This window comes from Hemicordylus capensis, chromosome 4 (assembly GCF_027244095.1).
Source record: "Hemicordylus capensis ecotype Gifberg chromosome 4, rHemCap1.1.pri, whole genome shotgun sequence".
In the NCBI taxonomy this organism is placed as follows: Eukaryota; Metazoa; Chordata; class Lepidosauria; order Squamata; family Cordylidae; genus Hemicordylus; species Hemicordylus capensis.
Genome location: NC_069660.1, coordinates 99,488,223 through 99,505,973, shown reverse-complemented (window position 1 = coordinate 99,505,973; position 17,751 = coordinate 99,488,223). Strand labels below are relative to the sequence as shown.

The window sequence follows — 17,751 nt, the reverse complement described above, 5'->3', positions numbered from 1 at the left end:
GGCCGCCCAGGGAGGAGGCAGTGATCATCTGTGGGGAGGTAAGCGCTTTCGGACTTCCTCCCCACAGAAGGGGGTAGCCTCCTGGAGCAATCGCGAGGATCACTTCAAGATTTCATAGAAAAAAGATCTTTTGCATCCTGTTTCGCACAGTGGCCCACTAGAGGCTGCTGGAAGCCGCAGGCAGGAGTTGAGGGCATGCCCTCTCTCCTGCTGTTACTCCCCTGCAACTGGTACTCAGAGGCATCCTGCCTTTGAGGCGGGAGGTGGCCCACAGCCCTCTGATTAGTAGCCGTTGATAGACCTCTCCTCCATGAAGTTATCTAAATCCTTCTTAAAGCCATCCAGGTTGTTGGCTGTCACATCTTGTGGCAGAGAATTCCACAAGTGGATTATGCGTTGTGTGAAAAAGTACTTCCGTTTGTTGGTCTTAGATTTCCCGGCAATCAAGATGCTGGACTAGATGGGCCTTGGGCCTGATCCAGAAGGGCTGTTCTTATGTTCTTATTTGCTAGAAAGTGAGTGTTTCTGCAATACAACGCATATGATATCTAGTACATCTACTAGCACACCTAATATGTCAATAAAAGCAAGATTGGGGAGAAATACAATAAGCAACAACTGCTTTCTCAAGGCCTTTAGCAGAAAAAGTGCCAAGAAGCCCCCTTAATTTATTTCACTGGGTACTGGATTTGATTAGAGACCTCAAAATGCTGCCACCATAGTGTATACTGTCTTCATCATGGTTTATGCAAATTCTAAATATGTTACTGTATGCATAATTCAAAGTGTGCAGAATGCAAAAATGTTATCACCACACTGCCTTCAGTTTTTTAATGTCATAATCATGAGTGTTCCAACTTTACTATTGTGTGTGTGTATGTGTGTGTGTATAATGAAAGCAAAGATTCTCAGAAATCTGTTAATACCACCAGATTATACATTATGCAGCTAAATTCCAGAAGACCAGAAGTGGTCACAGCTGGGCAAATTTCTAAATCCTGAATCTGATACAAGAGGGATTTAAACAGCTGCACAAGCAAGCAGGTAAACAGTGGCAGCTGGGTACGTACAGAAAATATATTTTATTCCACATGCATGTTGTGAAAAAGGTTTTTCAAGAGAAAATGTTCTTACAGCTGTAGATCTGGAGTGCTTACCCCCTCTCAATATTCCTGCAATATTTCAGTTGCTGCCTTATCTTAACAGAAATGAAGACCTTTTTGGTTAGTAAGTACTGGGGTAGTTTAAAAGAGTGCTGTTTGGGCTATGAGTGCTGAGGTGCCTTAATCTGTCTGTAACGATAACATCTCTTTAAAAAGAGTTTCACTCAAACTGTACCAGGAATAAAGATATGGCTGACTTCCAGACTGTTATTTATTTATTTCATTTTTATACCGCCCCATTCAGAGGCTCTGGGTGGTGTACAATAACAAACAAAAAACAAACAACTAACAAATCATTTAAAACAAACTTTAAACCATTAAAAACCGTTAAAAACATTGAAAACTATTTTATAACCCTGGAAGGCTAGGCCAAACAGATAAGTCTTAAGGGCTCTCTTGAAGGCCAACAATGATCTCAAACCACAAATGTCTGTGGAAAGTGCATTCCACAGCCCAGGAGCAACTGCAGAGAAGGCTCAATTCCAAGCTACCACCAGACATACCTGTGGTAATTAGAGATGGACCTCTCCAGATGACCTTAACACTACTTATTACTCAGTAGTACTACTCAGGAGTTACTCTACTTAATTTCAGTAGGACTTCTGTCTAATTTAGGCAGGATGCAGATGTATAGGTGTAATGCGGGGTGGAGATGTTCCTGGGTTACCAGTCTCTGGAAACCACTAACAGCCCACCTCCCTGCTCTTACCACCACCTCTTGTGTTCTCTTAGGCCCCCCCAGACATGGGGAGCTCAATGCTGCTGACCTCACTGCCACCTGCTGTGCTCTCCCACTACCAGCAGGCATGGGGCCTGCCTGCCTTCATGGCCCTCTCCGGCTATCTGATCACCCACCCACTGCTGGCCTGTTTCCCTTTGCCAGTTGTGACATGACCGAATAATATTATGGTGCCAGCACGGTGACATCATTAGACTGTGACAACCCAGACTGACAAAGTGAAGCAGGATGGGTAGTGGGAGAGTGGTGGCAGCAACAAGGAGTGCCCTCAATGTCACTATGCCACAGCTTCCCAGATATAGCAACTGATATGAAAGAATAAAGAAAACTAGCTGACCCCGCACAGAGCATCTGTGCAGTTGTGCACGGAGCCTGTGGCATCCCATCGCAGCTCACCCCTTCGCTCTCCCCCCCGCAGCTCGCCCGCTCGCTCTCCCCCCTACAGCTCTTTCTCTCCCCCCCCGCAGCTCTCTCCCCCCCCCCCGCAGCTTTCTCTCTCTCTCCCCCCACAGCTCTCCCCATTGGGCGGGCCAGGGCCAGGACATCCCGCTGCTGCCTCCCACCTTCTCCTCCTGGCTGGTAGAGCTTTGTCCGCCATCTGCCCACCTCCTTGCCGCCGCCATTATTTCTTCCTGCCTCCTTTTCCTGGCCGGCGGGTTTTGCCTGCCAGTCCTCCACCTCTGCATCCTGACCACCGCCATTATTTCTCTCCACTTCAATGCTGGAACTCCTGCACTCTCTAGAGCATCTGCGCGTTAGTACTTGATTGCTCCCCTCACCTCAGCGATCTCCCCACCCTCACCTGGTCTGCACTCCTGCGCCTCCTCCATCCCGTTGCTTCCATCCCCCTCACCCTTCTTGGTCATAGCTGCAGCATTGCTGCCACCTATTTGCCAAGCAGCCCCCTATCCCGAGACCTCCCCACCCTCATCCGAGCCCCACTTCTGCTCCTCCCCTCAGCAGGAGCAGCAGTGGTTAAATGGGCCGTTCCTCTCTGCTGCCACCACCATGGCCGCTCATTCCCCTCAGGCCGCTGACAGGCCCAGGCCTGTCCCTTGCCTGCCTCCCTCCCTCTGGCAATGGCCTCAGTAGCCCCAAACAACAGCAGTGGTTGACTGGGCCCTTCCTTGCTGCTAGTGCTACCATGGCCGCTCATTCCCTTCAGGCTGCTGACAGGCTCAGGCTTGTCCCTTGCCCTTCCTTCTCTCTCTTCCCCCTCCCTTCTTTTTCTCTTTCTCTCTCCATCCTGGAGAATTAATAATATAGATAGGTTAATAAGCAAGAGAAGTACAAGGAATTATAACAAGTGTCACAACAGAGAACAGCAGGTAGGAAAAATATTGGTAATGGAGAGATGAGACATTTTTGTGAGAGTACATTGTTGTGAGGGGTGAGACTTTTTGTGAAATTACAAATAGGGCCAGGCAATTTTACAGTTGTATCAAAGTTACTGTGTATAATTAACCTCACCTGAAAATGGATGGGCCCTGGTATTTCTGTGTATGTCATAGAGAACCAGTTGGTACACTGCTGAGGGACAGAGAAAGCTATGAGGTCATAAATGGGGAGTGATCCAGTATATGTCAGCAATTAATCAAAAGAACAGAAAGATTAATTGCAGCAAGGGGCACAGAGAACATCTCTGGCCATATGTCATTCTTGCTGAAATAAGAACACAGGAGGAACACCATTTTAACAATCTCTGCTCCAGAATAAAATTACCTTCATTTCCTACTATTTCAAATATCTCACCACACAAGCTTATCCCTTTCTTACTTACATATAACTCGTCTCAGATTTAATTTTAACTGGGCATAAGGTTCAGCTTTTGACCTTGTGATTGCTATCAATGTCTTACTGAAAATATTCAAAGATATATTTCAAACTCTTTTAAATGCTGCAGGAGAAAAACAGGAACCACAGGAGCCAATTCAGACTACTCTTTTGATGTGATGATAGCCAAACAACACATTATATTAAATTATTATTATTGTTTACACAGTCAGACAGGTGTTATTAACTGGTTTGTTTTATCCAGATATCGAGTCCTTCCCAAGGGCCTGGGATGGCTGAATTTTATTATCAATGTTGTTGCTATTATTATTATAAATATCGTCGCAGAATATAGGCTGTTTCCAGTAAAGCTGCTTTTTGTAATTGGCTGATGGTGATTTCTGTGGCCCCTATGGTGTTGAGGTGCTCTTCAAGGTGTTTTGGAATTGCACCTAGGGTGCCAATTACCACTGGGATTATTTTGGTCTTCTTCTGCCACAGCCTTTCAATTTCAATTTGTAGATCTTTGTATTTTTTTCCCCTTCAGTTTCTTTTTCTTCTGCTATCCCCTGGTATTGCTATGTCGATTATTTTAACTTGTTTTTCTTTCTTCTCGACTATTATTATTACTATTATTATTATTATTATTATTATTATTATTATTATTATTAATCAAATTTGTACACTGCTCGAAACTTTCATTTCTGGGCAGTCAACAATAGCATAAAACAGTTAAAATATATACAAAAACTTAAAACAATTTTAAAATTTTAAAATCACCTACAAATTAAAACCTTAAAATTTTAAAGAATTGAAAAAGTTTGGGTGAAGAGGTGGGTTTTCAAATGCTTTTTAAAAAATTGTCAAATTGTCAAATGCTAATGTAATTACACATTACTTCATTAGAGATGAAGTGTTGGGCTTTTTTTTTCTAAATAGGAACTGTGTGGTGGGAGTGATCTCGGTTGGGACCATGGCATGGGAAAAGGGAGGATTTAACCCTTTGCCCCACCATGATTCCAATCCTCCACCACCACCTGGTGGGCCACTGTGTGAAACAGGATTCTGGACTAGATGGGCCTTGGGCCTGATCCAGCAGGGCTGTTTTTATGTCCTTCATCAATAGCCATTTCGGCCACATCCTATAGAACCTGAAGATCACCTGACTCTCATGATTGGCTCTTTGAGGACCACTGGGGGCTGCAGTGTGGACAAGAGCTAGAAAAAATACCATTTCATGAGGGGGGTACTGTTTGCAGCTCTCTGGATCCAGACCAATAGATGTGTTCTCTGTTTTTCTTGAAGATGCTACAAGTTTGGAACCACCCAGGGACTTTTTTGTATGGGGCAGTATATAAATGTACTAAATCATAAATAATGTTTCTTTGTGGGTTATGGTTAGGGGGGGAAAGTAGAGCAGACCACAAGTACTTTATAAAAAGCTAGATGTGTCAGTTGGAATGGCTTAAGTAATTAAATAATCATGATTCAATAGTGATAAAAATAAAGTAATTTCGATCTTAGATGTTTAACCACTTCTTCAGAGACTGGTTGTAATATTAACAAATTGTCCCCTCTTCCTTAATTAGGATGGTTAATACTATTACTGCAATAATCTTCCCCATGCAGGTACATTTACCCTTTTCAGAGCCTTCCCATTGATCTGCCTCAGGGTTTTGATAAATGTCTAAGTGCTGCAATTACCTCATTTTAATGCTAAAATTAATCTTGAGATGTTACAGCTGTGCATCAGAGCAGGAAGACCTAGCTTTCCCAGGTTTAAAAATATTATTTGGCAGCCTGAGCATAATTCCTTATGCCACAGTTTGGCCTCGTTAAAATTTTGCACACGCTGAATAAGCTGACAAGATCCTCATTTCATTTTCATGAAGGTCTTTGCTCCCTGAGGGACAATACACTTAGAATCCTACTCCAGAGCACTTCACTACCTAGGAAACAATTATGGTGAGACACATGGTTGTTATCTAAATGAGAGGCAGAATGAGAATGGATTTGTAATCCCCTCTGAGGTTTTACAGATGGACCCCAAAAGAACTGGTGACATTTGCTCCCATTATTTCTCAGACAATTTTTATTTGGAGTAAACGTCTGTCCCCACTAGACTTAAATACAAGCATTTTTATTTTTTGCTGGCCTAGTTTAAACAGAAGAACAATGCAGAACAACCACATAATAATTGGCTCTTTCTAGTCAATGGCCTATTTGAATGAAGTCTCCAATGCACCAAAGGTAGAAAATTTCCTAGCACTAACTTTTTTCAATATTTACACAGACATTATTACTGTATATGAGAATGCGAAAATCATTTAATGCTTTCATGGGAATAATGAGGGGAAATGTTATTTCAAAAAAGTATTAAAAGCAATAGAAATGAAGGGAATAAATGGTAGTTAGGGTTTTAACCTTATCTTTTTGTAAGCTTTCACAGTAAGAGAACAGGCAGTAAGGAAAAATAGGATTTCAAGGGACTAATTTTTAATTGTATAAATAGCATTGCTTTGAAGAAAGGTAATTTTTATTTCATTGTAGTAGCATTAGTCTAAATAGATATGCAAAGATAAAAAGGTGTACTGCAGTAGTCTTAGTAATTCTGTTTCGGCCCTATTTGGGCATACCGTAGGGTACAGTATTTAGTAGACCTTGCAAAGCTAGATCAGCAATGTTGGAATTGATCTGACAGCTCTGCAATCAGTAAAAATATTGTCCACATTCCAATTCAATATCAGGTTCCCAATATTAGATTCTAAGTGCCAGAATTCATGTCAAAATGCATATAGGAATTAATGTTGGATTGTTGGAATAGTAGAATCTTCTTGGACAAGAGCACCTTTCTACCATTTCCAGAATGATGCTCTTGTGCAAGAACACTTCATAAAACAATCAAAATATTAAAAATCACATAGCATTGTCTGATTCACTTCAAATTCACTACACAGAGTCCTTCCGTCCTGTACTTCACCTCTGCTGAATTTCAAAGTCCTAGGCCCAATTGTTCATTTTTCTTAAATTTTTTAAATGTCCCCATTGACCTCTATGGTAACAACCTGATGTTAAGTCAGATTCTGACTGGAAATCCAACTCCAACCCAACATCTGACACCTCCAGGTACCCAAGAATCAATTACCAATATTTTCAAAATTGGGTCAGACTGGATTCAGATCGGATCTGATTATTTTTGTACATGCACAGCCCTAGTATTTAATGCCTCCTTTTATACTTCAGTTACATTAGACACTCTGGGAAGAATGTTCCTATAACTGGGCATTCACCAAAAATCCTAATTCTGAAATCAAAGTTCTGTGAACTTATGCAGATAGAGTTTTGTAAATTTCATTTTTCCTTTGTCTCAGTGACAAAGCCTGGGAGCTATTGCTGTGAGAATCTGTTTTAAAGGGATGCTACTTTTTTGGGTATATCTCAGAGCCTGCATTTAGCAGAACCCACCCTGTACTGATGGATTCAACTACGCTGGTACAAGCCAACGTAGACAGCTAGCATTTTCTGCAGAAAGTACTTTCACCTGCTATCCTGGGCCCAATTCTTTTTCGATATCCTCTGCAAAATAAAAGTTGCTACATAATATTCATTAAAATTCAAGAAGAGCCACTACTTATAATTACTACTTATGTCTTTTGATCTAGCTGTCTATTTAAAGAAAAACCAACACTTCATGCCATATTTCTATATAAAGAGGAATTCACTGTAGGATTTTGATAGAGATATCCTGTAATTATCTATGCTATATTTGGAGACTACTTTGAAATGGTAATATGTAGGCTTGCCAGTCGAAAAACAAGGTGCACAGTGCAACTTAGCCCCCATCATATTTCCTTCATACACCCTAGATCTGATGTGATAGTACTTTTTTAGTGTCTCTCAGGGTTCTGAAATAATTCATTCAACCAGCTGCTGAATGAACCAGAGATTTTTTAGTGACAGAACTGCCAGCTGCAGCTGGTATAATTTTACGAAATTCTAATGAATTTATCCCACAGTTTTAAAAAAAAGGAGGGGGAAAAGACTCCTGAAGTCATTTACCATAGGGGGTCATGGGGAAAGCCCCCTTTCTTGCTTGCAATTTTATCTGTAAACCACTGCATAAATATCTCAAGATTCAGAAGCTGAACAACAAAATCTTTAAAGTAAGCCTGCTTCTTATTGTTCTATAAATATTTCATGGTGGCTTACCATTCTTATTATTTTGTGAATATTTAATGAGTTATCTGTTTTTGAAAGGGGGAAAAAGGAGCTTAATGAACTAGGCATTTCAGATTCTTCTGGTTGAAGAGATGAAAAAATGCCAACAAGACACAACAGTGAGCATAGTGTTGTTTGCAGTTTTATACCACTTACTTCTAGGGATAATCTGAAATATCTGTTACTCTGCAACCTATTTCAGTAAACGCAGATTCGAATCTCTGCATTATCTTGAAGCACCATAGAAAAAGGCAATGGGAAATTCCACTCATCTTCATGTTAACCTTGTGTTCCTTCCAGAGCATAGTTCATTCAGTAAAGATTAATGAAAAAAAGCATGTTGAGTGAGAATTAATTGGTATATATTTTCCTGCTAACTCAGCAAAGAGGCACCTTTTAAAGTGGAGATGTACTTATAATTAGCAGGGGCAGAACCATCATCCTATCCAATCTGAGCACAGCATCCTTCTATTGGTTGTTGTATGTGGGCCAGTTCAGATGAACAATGGCTCAATCATGTGATCTGGGATGCACCAAGAATGCACCCATCACCCTGGCATCAATAAAGGACTCCCAATGCAGTGTCAGGACATCCTTTAACTGTGAGAGAGGTGTGATTAAACAGGGTTTTGTAGCAGGAGTAGAGCAATTTGGATGAACTCTCCTCACATGAAATAAAAGGATGGCTGGGCAGTTTGTTGGGATGTCCTTTAGTGACATCAGGGTGGGTGCATTCTCACTGCATCCCCACCCTCCACATGTGAGCTGCCAGACACTTGTCCAGATCTGCTCTTTGTATGTTTTAGATTGTGAGCCCTTTGGGGATGGGGAACCACCTTATCTATGTAAACTGTTTGAAAACCTTTTTGTTGACAAACAGTATATAAATGTTTATTATTATTATATTATTTATTCTCAAATGTTCATTCAAAAGAGAAGGGGGAGGACAAGCTCTGGGAGGGAGGTGTAATTCATACAGGACCTGGCCACGTTAGCCCTAACGTGTGTGAGTGTTTTCCACATGTGCCATCTATATTTTCTCCTAGGCGTACCCATCACTAACTCCATGTGTGGCAGCTCTCGTGAGAGTTCACGAACAGCTGCCAATTAGTTGTCCTCCCCTATCCTCCATCGTGGGGGTAGCTTTCTTTCGATGGGCAATTCAGATGATCACCCTCCATGGCAAGTGACTGCCCCAGGCCCCGCTCTTTTAACCCCCATTAGAACTAGCTGGAAGGGGACCCTGCACTGGCTGATTTGCCCCAGGCCCGCCTCCCACCAGGGCTCTCTAAGGACAGCCCTAGCAAATGCTAAGTAGTCCCCTGCTAACTGAGCAGAGGCACCTTTTAAAAGTGAGGATTCCCTTTATTTGCCAGGAGAAGAGCAACTGGCCCTATCCATCTCCAAACACAGCATTCCTCCAGTGGCTGTTGCTGGTGTCTCTCTTTGTTTTTTAGATTGTGAGCCCTTTGGAAACAGGGAGCCATACACACACGTGTGTGTGTTCATATATGTGTGTATGTATGTATGTATGTATGTGTGTGTGTGTGTGTGTGTGTGTGTGTATATATATATATATATATATATATATATATATATATATATACACACATACATACATACATACACACACACGTAAGCTGCTTTGGGAACTTTTGCTGAAAAGCAGTATATACATATTTGTCATATTCGTAAGTACCTTTAAAAACCTAATCTACCCAAGCTCGCTTCAGAAGAATGGCTCACTTCAGACTGCAGGTGGGGGCATAACATTCTTGTATGTATGCGGTAAAAAGACCTTCCATCAATCAGGCAAAGCTCTGAGGCAGACCCTTTCTCCTTGCTGTACAGGTTTTCTATTTGCTGGGAAATGTTCAGCATTTTTTTTGTTTCCTTCTTAGTACGAAGAAGGAACATTAAAAAAATAAAAAATCCACACTTGCACTCTGAAGTGGTGCAGTCCATTTTGCCACCTACACGTGTAGCCCAACAAACGCGGCGCCCCAAGCGTGTGTACAAAGCTCCCATAGATAGGCATTTGCCCAGTGGCCCCCAGCCTACACGACCCGACAGCAAACATGACGCTGCCCGGGAGGCGGGACCGTAGGCCCGGCATTTTCCTCTTTCATCCATGCAACAGCAGCACTGCAGGAAAGAGCCCCACCCCGGAAGAGAAAGAGAGCCACCCCCGCGCGATGGAAGGGAGGGGAGGAGGCCGTGCGAAAGTCCCTGCGTGGGTGGGGTGAAAGAGTCGTCGTCATCATCAGCATCATTATCGGGTCCTCCATTGGAGGCGGGTCCTTGAGGCGGCCTTGGCGCGCCCATGGTGGTGCTCGTTTCGCTCAGCCCCAGGGAGGGGAGGAAGGCAAAGGAAGGTGCCCTTTCCTCTCTCCTGGGTCGGGTGCGGGGTGGTGAGTAAAGGGGCGCCGCTTTGCTGTGCGGGGTGGTCAAAAGCCCCTGCTCCCTTTCTCCAAGGTGCCTTTATTTGTTGGAAGGAGGAGGAAGCAGAAGCGGAGGACGGAGCGGGGCGCCGCCGGGGAGAGAAACGTGTAACGCCCCGTCTTTGGCTTGCGCTTTCATTGTCCTCCCGCAGTCGCTTGTCCCGTCACTCCTGGTTGGTGAAGGGGAGCAGGACTGGGGACAGCCCAACCTCGTGTGCACGACCGATGCTAACTGGTCCCAGTTCCTTAGCGAAGGGGATGCGTGTGAGCGGCGGCGCCTCCCGCCTCGCCCGCTCCATTGTAGAATGAGTCGCCTGATGTCTCCTTTTGGAAGGAAATATACCTTATCTTGAACAAGATCTCTAAAACATACCATGGTCGTTCAACGGGCCGGTTCATACGAACCTCAGTCCGTCACTGCTCCTACACGCAATATGGGGGCTGGGTGGGCGCGCTGCGTTACTCAAGGATAGGCCGATGCGATTGCGTCACCTCCCGTAATAGTGCGTGGTGGAGGGTGATCGTCTGAATCGCCCATCGCTCTACGCATGCCAGTGTGTGTAGGAGTGGTGGCGGGCTGAGGTTCACCTGAACCTGACCAGTTGAGTAGACACAGGAAATTGGGTGGAACTTCACATCTTAGCGGAAGCACAGAACAGGGTGCATTAAGCAACTTGTGATTTCCGTCTGCCTTTTTATGAGAACACCGTGAAGGAAAAGCTGTGGGTCCTGCTGTATCGCGGTGATGTGCCACCCTCCCTCACACAATCCTACAGGCTCAGAAAGTAGATACATGAGTTTGTCCCCCACCCTTTTTTGGAACACGTGACTCTTCCCTTTATCACTGCCTCGGTTTGGATTCAAACTCACTAACATGGTTTAGAATCCCTGCATGCTTGAGTCATATGGAAGCATTGAAAAGGGATAGAATTAGTGAAAAGGCGGGGGTAGGATGGAGTGAGTATAAATAGCCTTTTAAAAATTCAGCTATTGCAGTGAGGGAGTTTAACTTGAAACGGATTCGGTGAAAAATCCTTTACCATTATTATTTTTTTGCTTGTTAAAAATTTTTATTTTCTTCTTGCTGTGACCATTTGTGCTGCTGGAGAGGGGAGCTGGTCTTCTGGTAGCAAGCTTGACTTGTCCCCATAGCTAAGCAGGGTCTGCCGTGGTTGCATATGAATGGGAGACTTGATGTTTGAGCACTGCAAGATATTTCCCTCCGGGGAAGAGCAGAAGGTTTCAAGTTCCCTTCTCTCTCTGGCTTCTCCAAGACAGGGCTGAGAGAGATTCCTGCCTGCAACCTTGGCGAAGCTGCTGCCAGTCTGTGTAGTCAATACTGAGCTAGATAGACCAATGGTCTGACTCAGTATATGGCATCTTCCTTTGTTCCTAGCTGTGTAACCTTCATTTTGTTTGCTGTAGTGTTCCCCTTTGACACTAGTATCTGGCAGTCTTAATTAACCCTGGGGCTGAAATATAACACTATGTTTCCCAAAGTTTCTTTGCATCATTCTTTCTTCATAGTTTGCCTCTGGCATACAATGTGTCTGCCTAGATATTACCTTCCTTGCTCTAGTGGTAGAGAGTCGTTCTGCTTGTAGAGGCAAAATGTAAGTGTGCTGAAGTTCCACTTACTGGAGCATGAGTGCATTGTTGTTAATACCTGCCATTCATATAGTACTTGAGTGTTCAAAGCACTTCATATACAGTCTAGGTAATCCTTACAACAGCCCTTTAAGGTAGTGTTATGCCTGTATTGCAGATAAAGAATGGCAGCTAAAACAGTCTGGGGAGACTCAAGGCACATTCAGGTTTTACAGAGCGCAGCAGCACTCATAGTTGCAGCTCCAAAAGCTGGGAGGAAGTCCCACCCCACCAGTGTCACTCACCCCTTTCTGTCAGCTGCTCACAGTTACAGCACTGTGTGTGTGTGTGAAGCAGGGGGGAGTGCCATAACTGTGATGGCCGGCGCTTCCATGAGCAGCAGCCAGGATGGCCCAAAGCTTCCATTCACGGAAGCGCTAGCTATCACAGTTTCGGCGCCTCCCCTTCACACAAATTGTGCCATAACCGTGAGCGGCAGCAGGAGGGGGTGAGTGACAGTGGTGCGGTGGGACTTCCCACTTTTGGAGCCATGATCATGAGTGTGGCTGTGCTCTATAACACCTGAATGTACTTTCTCTTCTTTTATCTCTGTTGCTTCAGCCCACTGTTTTGTCTGTGCACCCTCCTATCAGCCACCTTGCTCCTATTCCTGTTTTCCAGCACCTCCCAATTCCCTCCCTGCTCACAGCACTTCATTTCTTAGGTTCTGTGTAACGCCCACACTGACTTTTCACTTCTCTTCACAATTACTTTGTGTCCATGCCTATACTCCACTAAAAGGGGAAAGATAGGTACATGTATAGAAAGTCAATCCCCCCACACCAGCCTGTGGTCAGGACTACCTTGGTTGTGATTACTGATGTGGGGCCCATTCAAACAGGACCTTGGAGTGCTGGTTATCCATGTTCTCTCCCATTATACGTGTAATCTTTATTGTGTACTGGAGTTTAAATGTGACTCATCCAGCTCAGAATGGGATGGGTATATTGTGTAAGCACAGCACTTGCATATGTATGCTCTGGGTTTTTTAAAAAGTTATACGCACAAAAGAGAGAGAGAGAGAGAGAGAGAGAGAGAGAGAGAAGCTAATTCCTATGTGCTGTCATGTATTAGCAACACACTTGAGCCCTATTCAGAGATTATGTGGTATAAGTGGACAGGTGTCTATATACACCTATATATGTTTGTGTGAATGACTACACATACCTTCATTTTTAAGGTGAACCTTTAAATGCAGAGTTGCATATATGACACTTTTGACTAGGAGATATATGTGCCTGAACATATACTTTATCACCACCTAGGCTTTTTGTCTCCAAGCAAAATGAATGCCTGTGGTATTAGGGTAGGTCTATCCAAGAAAAGTTCGGACAAGTTTCAAAGATGGGATTTGTTTCTTCTTGATTTATCTTTATTTATTCATCTATTTGTCATTTAACAAACAAGATATAGATATGTGCCCGAACCGTGGTTCGAAGCATAATTTGAGCACTTTTAGGGAAATTCAAAAGGGAACTTTAAGAAAAAGGAGAGCAGGTCCTTACCTGCTCTCCATTGCCTCATTCAGTTTCCTGCTGGGGTGGCACACATCCCAATAACCTCCCACACAGCATCAGCATGCACATGGTATCTGCGCATGCTGACACTGCATGGAGGGTCATTGGGATGTGCACCATCCCAGCTGGAAGCTGAATGGGGCAATGGAGAGCAGGTAAGGACCTGCTCTTCTTTTTCTTAAAGTTCCCTTTCGAATTTCCCTAAAAGTGCTCAGACCATGCTTCCGGCACATCCCTAACAAAATATAGGTTGACATTATGCCAAGCCACATTACTTAAGGAAAAATACAAAATTAAGCATTGATGTGGTGTCAAGGTTCAAAACGTAAAGAAGAGGTTTTCTGTTTCAAAAAGGCAGTAGTAGCAGCAAAGATCTAAAGACCCCAAATAGCAAGCTTCAGAATACAAATCTCTCTCATTCTCTTTTTGAGATGTCTTTCAAATACTTCTTTTGGTTGTTTGAAAGCAAGCATCCACCAAATATGCCTAAAATATGGATGTGATACATGACAGCAGGGTACAACTGGAGTGTACTACTGAATGTACATTGGATATTCTGTGAAAATAACCAGTGTTTCTATAGATTGTTCATGCATTGAACATAATGTGTGGATACGTGTCTGGGCTTTCTATGAACCAGCCTGTAGATGTCAAAGTTCTTCTGTGCCACATTGCGCCAACACCCCTCCTACCACCTCGGTGGGTGGATCTACCCTGAGGCTTTCCCAACCTTTGATTTAGAATTTACAGGTATTCAGTTTGTATCAGAAAAAGTGGCAAAAAAGTATACCAGTAAATAACATAGTGTCATTATCTTTTGTGATAATTTTAGTTTAGATATCAAGTTTTCCTGAGAGAGAAAGATGACTGCCCTCGGTGGCTCAAGAGTAGCCGCCAGGAACTATGTTTTAATTCGATTAACATCTCTGGCCAGTTGGGGAAAGTGCATTAATCCTTACAAGTTTTCCAATGAAACCTTGGGTGGACACCAGCATCAAGTGACTAAGTGCCAACAATGGAATAAAAGCAGCAGTACCAGATATTTTGTGACTGGAAGTTCCGTCTTATGCAGAAACTGCATTAATAAAAGCCAAGGGTGGTTTTTAAATCCTAAGAAAGCAGGAGAATACAATGTTGTGCGAAACTTCTCCAGCAGGCCTTCTACTTTCTCTGAGCAAAAGATGAGAGGCAAAGAGGCACTCCTTGGGACATTTTCTTCTCAGAAAATACGAAACTTTGCCTCTATCCATAGTGTCCAGATCTTCAGGCTTTTTCATGGGTCATCACCGTTGAATGCTGCTCCAGTTCCCATCTTGTTGATGATTTTGAAGCCAGCTCAGAAGCTCCTTGCAATCATTCTTGGGAGGTAAAGTATTGATATTGTTCTGGGTGAATGTAGCATTTTCCAACTGATATGCTATGGGACACCAAGCAGTGCGCTGCACTGCACTGACTCACTCCCTTTCCGTCCCAAAAGCAGGGAGTTTAAACTGGTGTGTCCTGGTGCATAAAGGAGCAAGGCAGTTCCAAAAAAGAGGGAGTTTAAACTCCCCACCTTTCTAACTTGCTCCCTTAGGGCTATTTGTGCCCAACAGCAAAGCATGCTGCTGGACTGGAGAAGAAAAGAAGTAAACATAAGAAATGTGTTGCAGGGTAGTGTGCCCCAAAATTGTTTGCTTTGGAATGAAAAGGGAAACACTGGGCTGTGTATATATTACAGTAGTTCTATACTGTGCTTTTAATTGGAATTCACATACAGGAAAACCTCAATATTTGCGGGGTTGCCATTTCCCGCTGCAACCACGGATATGGAAACAGCGGATATTGAGTCATTGGGGCTATGGGGTTGCATGGGTTAGGTTCCTGGTGTTCAGAAAAATAATCAAAAATTGGTCAAATTTCAGGAGGAAATGGGGGAAGCTGCCTACTGTGCTTTGCTTGTCCCTTTGAGTTGAGCTGTGCCCCCAAATGCCCCCAAATCATGGGTCGATGCTTTTAAAAAACTGACCCATTTGGAGGCTCCCGAACACAAAATGGCAGCCGGAAATGACCTCTGAAGTCGGCTGATTGATTGATTGAGTGATTGATTGAATTTATATACTGCCTAATATAGAAAACTTTAGGCGGTGTACAGAATTAAAACATAATATAAAACACTTAAAATTCAAAAAAAGATGAAAATCATAATAGATAAAACACATTAAAATTTAAAATTTCGTTTCAGTTAAAAGCCTGGGAAAATATGTAAGTCTTCAGAGTCCTCCTAAAATCAAAAGGAGAAGGAGATGTTCTTATTTCAGCAGGGAGCATGTTCCAAAGCCCTGGGGCAGCCACAGAGAAGGCCCAGTCCCGAGTTGTCACCAAATGAGTTGGTGGCAACCGTAACCGGACCTCTCCAGATGATCTTAATAGGTGACAGGATTCACGACACAGAAGGTGCTCTCTTAAGTATCCTGGTCATAAGCCGTTAAGGGCTTTATAGGTAATAACCAGTACTTTGTATTTCATTTGGAAACATAGAGCCCCTGGTGGCGCAGTGGTAAAACTGCCGCCCTGTAACCAGAAGGTTACAAGTTCGATCCTGACCAGGGGCTCAAGGTTGACTCAGCCTTCCATCCTTCCGAGGTCGGTAAAATGAGTACCCAGAATGTTGGGGGGGCAATATGCTAAATCATTGTAAACCGCTTAGAGCGCTCCGGCTATAGAGCGGTATATAAATGTAAGTGCTATTGCTATTGCTATAGCAGCAGCCAATGCAGTTCTTTTAGAATCAGGGTTATATGGTCCCTTCAGGTAAACCCAGAGACTAATCTGCCGCATTCTCTACCAATTTTAGTTTCCAAACTGCGTACAAAGGCAGCCCCATATAGAGTGCATTACAGTAGTCAAGCCTAGAGGTTACCGGCATGTGTACTACTGTTTTAAGGTCATTTGTCTCCAGAAATGGACGTATCTGGCGTATCAGCTGAAGCTGATAAAAAGCACTCCTGGCCACAGCCTCAGCCTAAGAAATCAGGGAGAGTTTGGGATCCAGGAGCACTCCCAGACTACTAACCTGATCTTTTAGGGGCAGTGTAACCCCATCCAGAATAGGCAGATCTAAACCATCTCTTGGATTCCGACCCGCTGCAGACAGTACCTCCGTCTTATCTGGATTCAACTTCAGCTTGTTATCCCTCATCCAGCCCAATATCACCTCCAGGCAGGCACTTATGGAGTCATGCCATTTTTTGATGAAGTAGGTATAGAAAAATAGATCTGGGTGTCGTCAGCATATTGATTGCATCCCAGACCAAACTTCCTGATGATCTCTCCCAGCAGTTTCATATAGATGTTAAAAGGCATTGGAGACAGTATGGAGCCTTGTGGAACCTCACACTTTAGCTCTCTCGCTTTTCAGAGCAACAGTCTCCAAGTGACTCCATCTGGAATCTGTCAGAGAGGTAGGAATGGAAGCACTGTAAAACAGTGCTATCCCATCCCACCTTCTTCAAGCGAACCAGCAGGATACCATGGTCAGTGGTATTGAAAGCTGCACAGAGATCCAAAAGCATCAGCAGAGTCACACTCCCTCTGTCGATCACCAATTGGAAATCATCCATCAGGCTGACCAAGGCAGTCTCAACCCCATGACCCACCCATCCCACAGATTAACCCCTTGTTTGCCTATTTCCCATTGCATATACCAAAGTCAGGTATCAATTCCCCAACTGCGGATACACTACTCTGCGGATATAGAGTCTGTGGATATCGAGGTTGTACTGTATAAGCTTAGCAGTGTACTTCCCAATCACTCCTGTGTGAATTGCTTGTAACATGCTAGTAATGTTGCTGAAGAGCCTAACAAATAGTTGATGAAAGCTCACTACTTTTTCATAAAGATTGCTGCAGTGTCATCCCAGCTCTTCCTCTTGGCTATTTTAAAACCAGGGAGGGCAAGTGAGAGAGTGCTCTTCTCAGCCAGGGTAAAGAACAGTGCAGCAGATTGCAGTACTGCCCCCAATCTGGAGAGAGCACTGCAGAGCATGGACCTCCACAGAAATAATTATTGAGGAATGGGGGCAGGGGGAAGTCTGTTAAGTGTAATTACAAGGCACTCATTGGACTCTCTGCAGCCTTTATACAATCAGCACCCTCACCCTGGGCACCATTGCATGGCACTAAAGAGAAGCAACAAGGGCCAAGAAGGCCCTGCATAGATGGCTTTCTGTATGGTATACATCTCAGCACTAACCTGTAACAAACAGCTCTAA

General features: G+C 43.6%; 1 protein-coding gene and 1 long non-coding RNA gene across 12 annotated transcripts in view; one reads left to right on the top strand and one right to left on the bottom strand.

Annotated features, from left to right (window-relative positions):
• Positions 1-3,565, bottom strand: part of LOC128322220 (uncharacterized) — a 28,281-nt gene extending 24,716 nt beyond the window's left edge. The window contains exon 1 of the long non-coding RNA XR_008305598.1: positions 3,373-3,565. This is a non-coding gene — a long non-coding RNA (uncharacterized LOC128322220). The remainder of the gene's footprint in view (positions 1-3,372) is intronic.
• Positions 2,447-17,751, top strand: part of OMA1 (OMA1 zinc metallopeptidase) — a 53,237-nt gene continuing 37,932 nt past the window's right edge. For 3 of the 11 annotated variants that reach the window (XR_008305596.1, XR_008305597.1, XM_053243103.1), the window contains exons 1-2: positions 9,985-10,304; positions 14,331-14,864. Coding sequence is in view for 9 of the 11 variants with exons in the window: in XM_053243103.1 (XP_053099078.1) it covers positions 14,362-14,864 (503 nt within the window). In the remaining 2 variants the exon portion in view is untranslated. The other 8 variants (XM_053243099.1, XM_053243095.1, XM_053243094.1 and 5 more) reach the window with 8 other exon arrangements.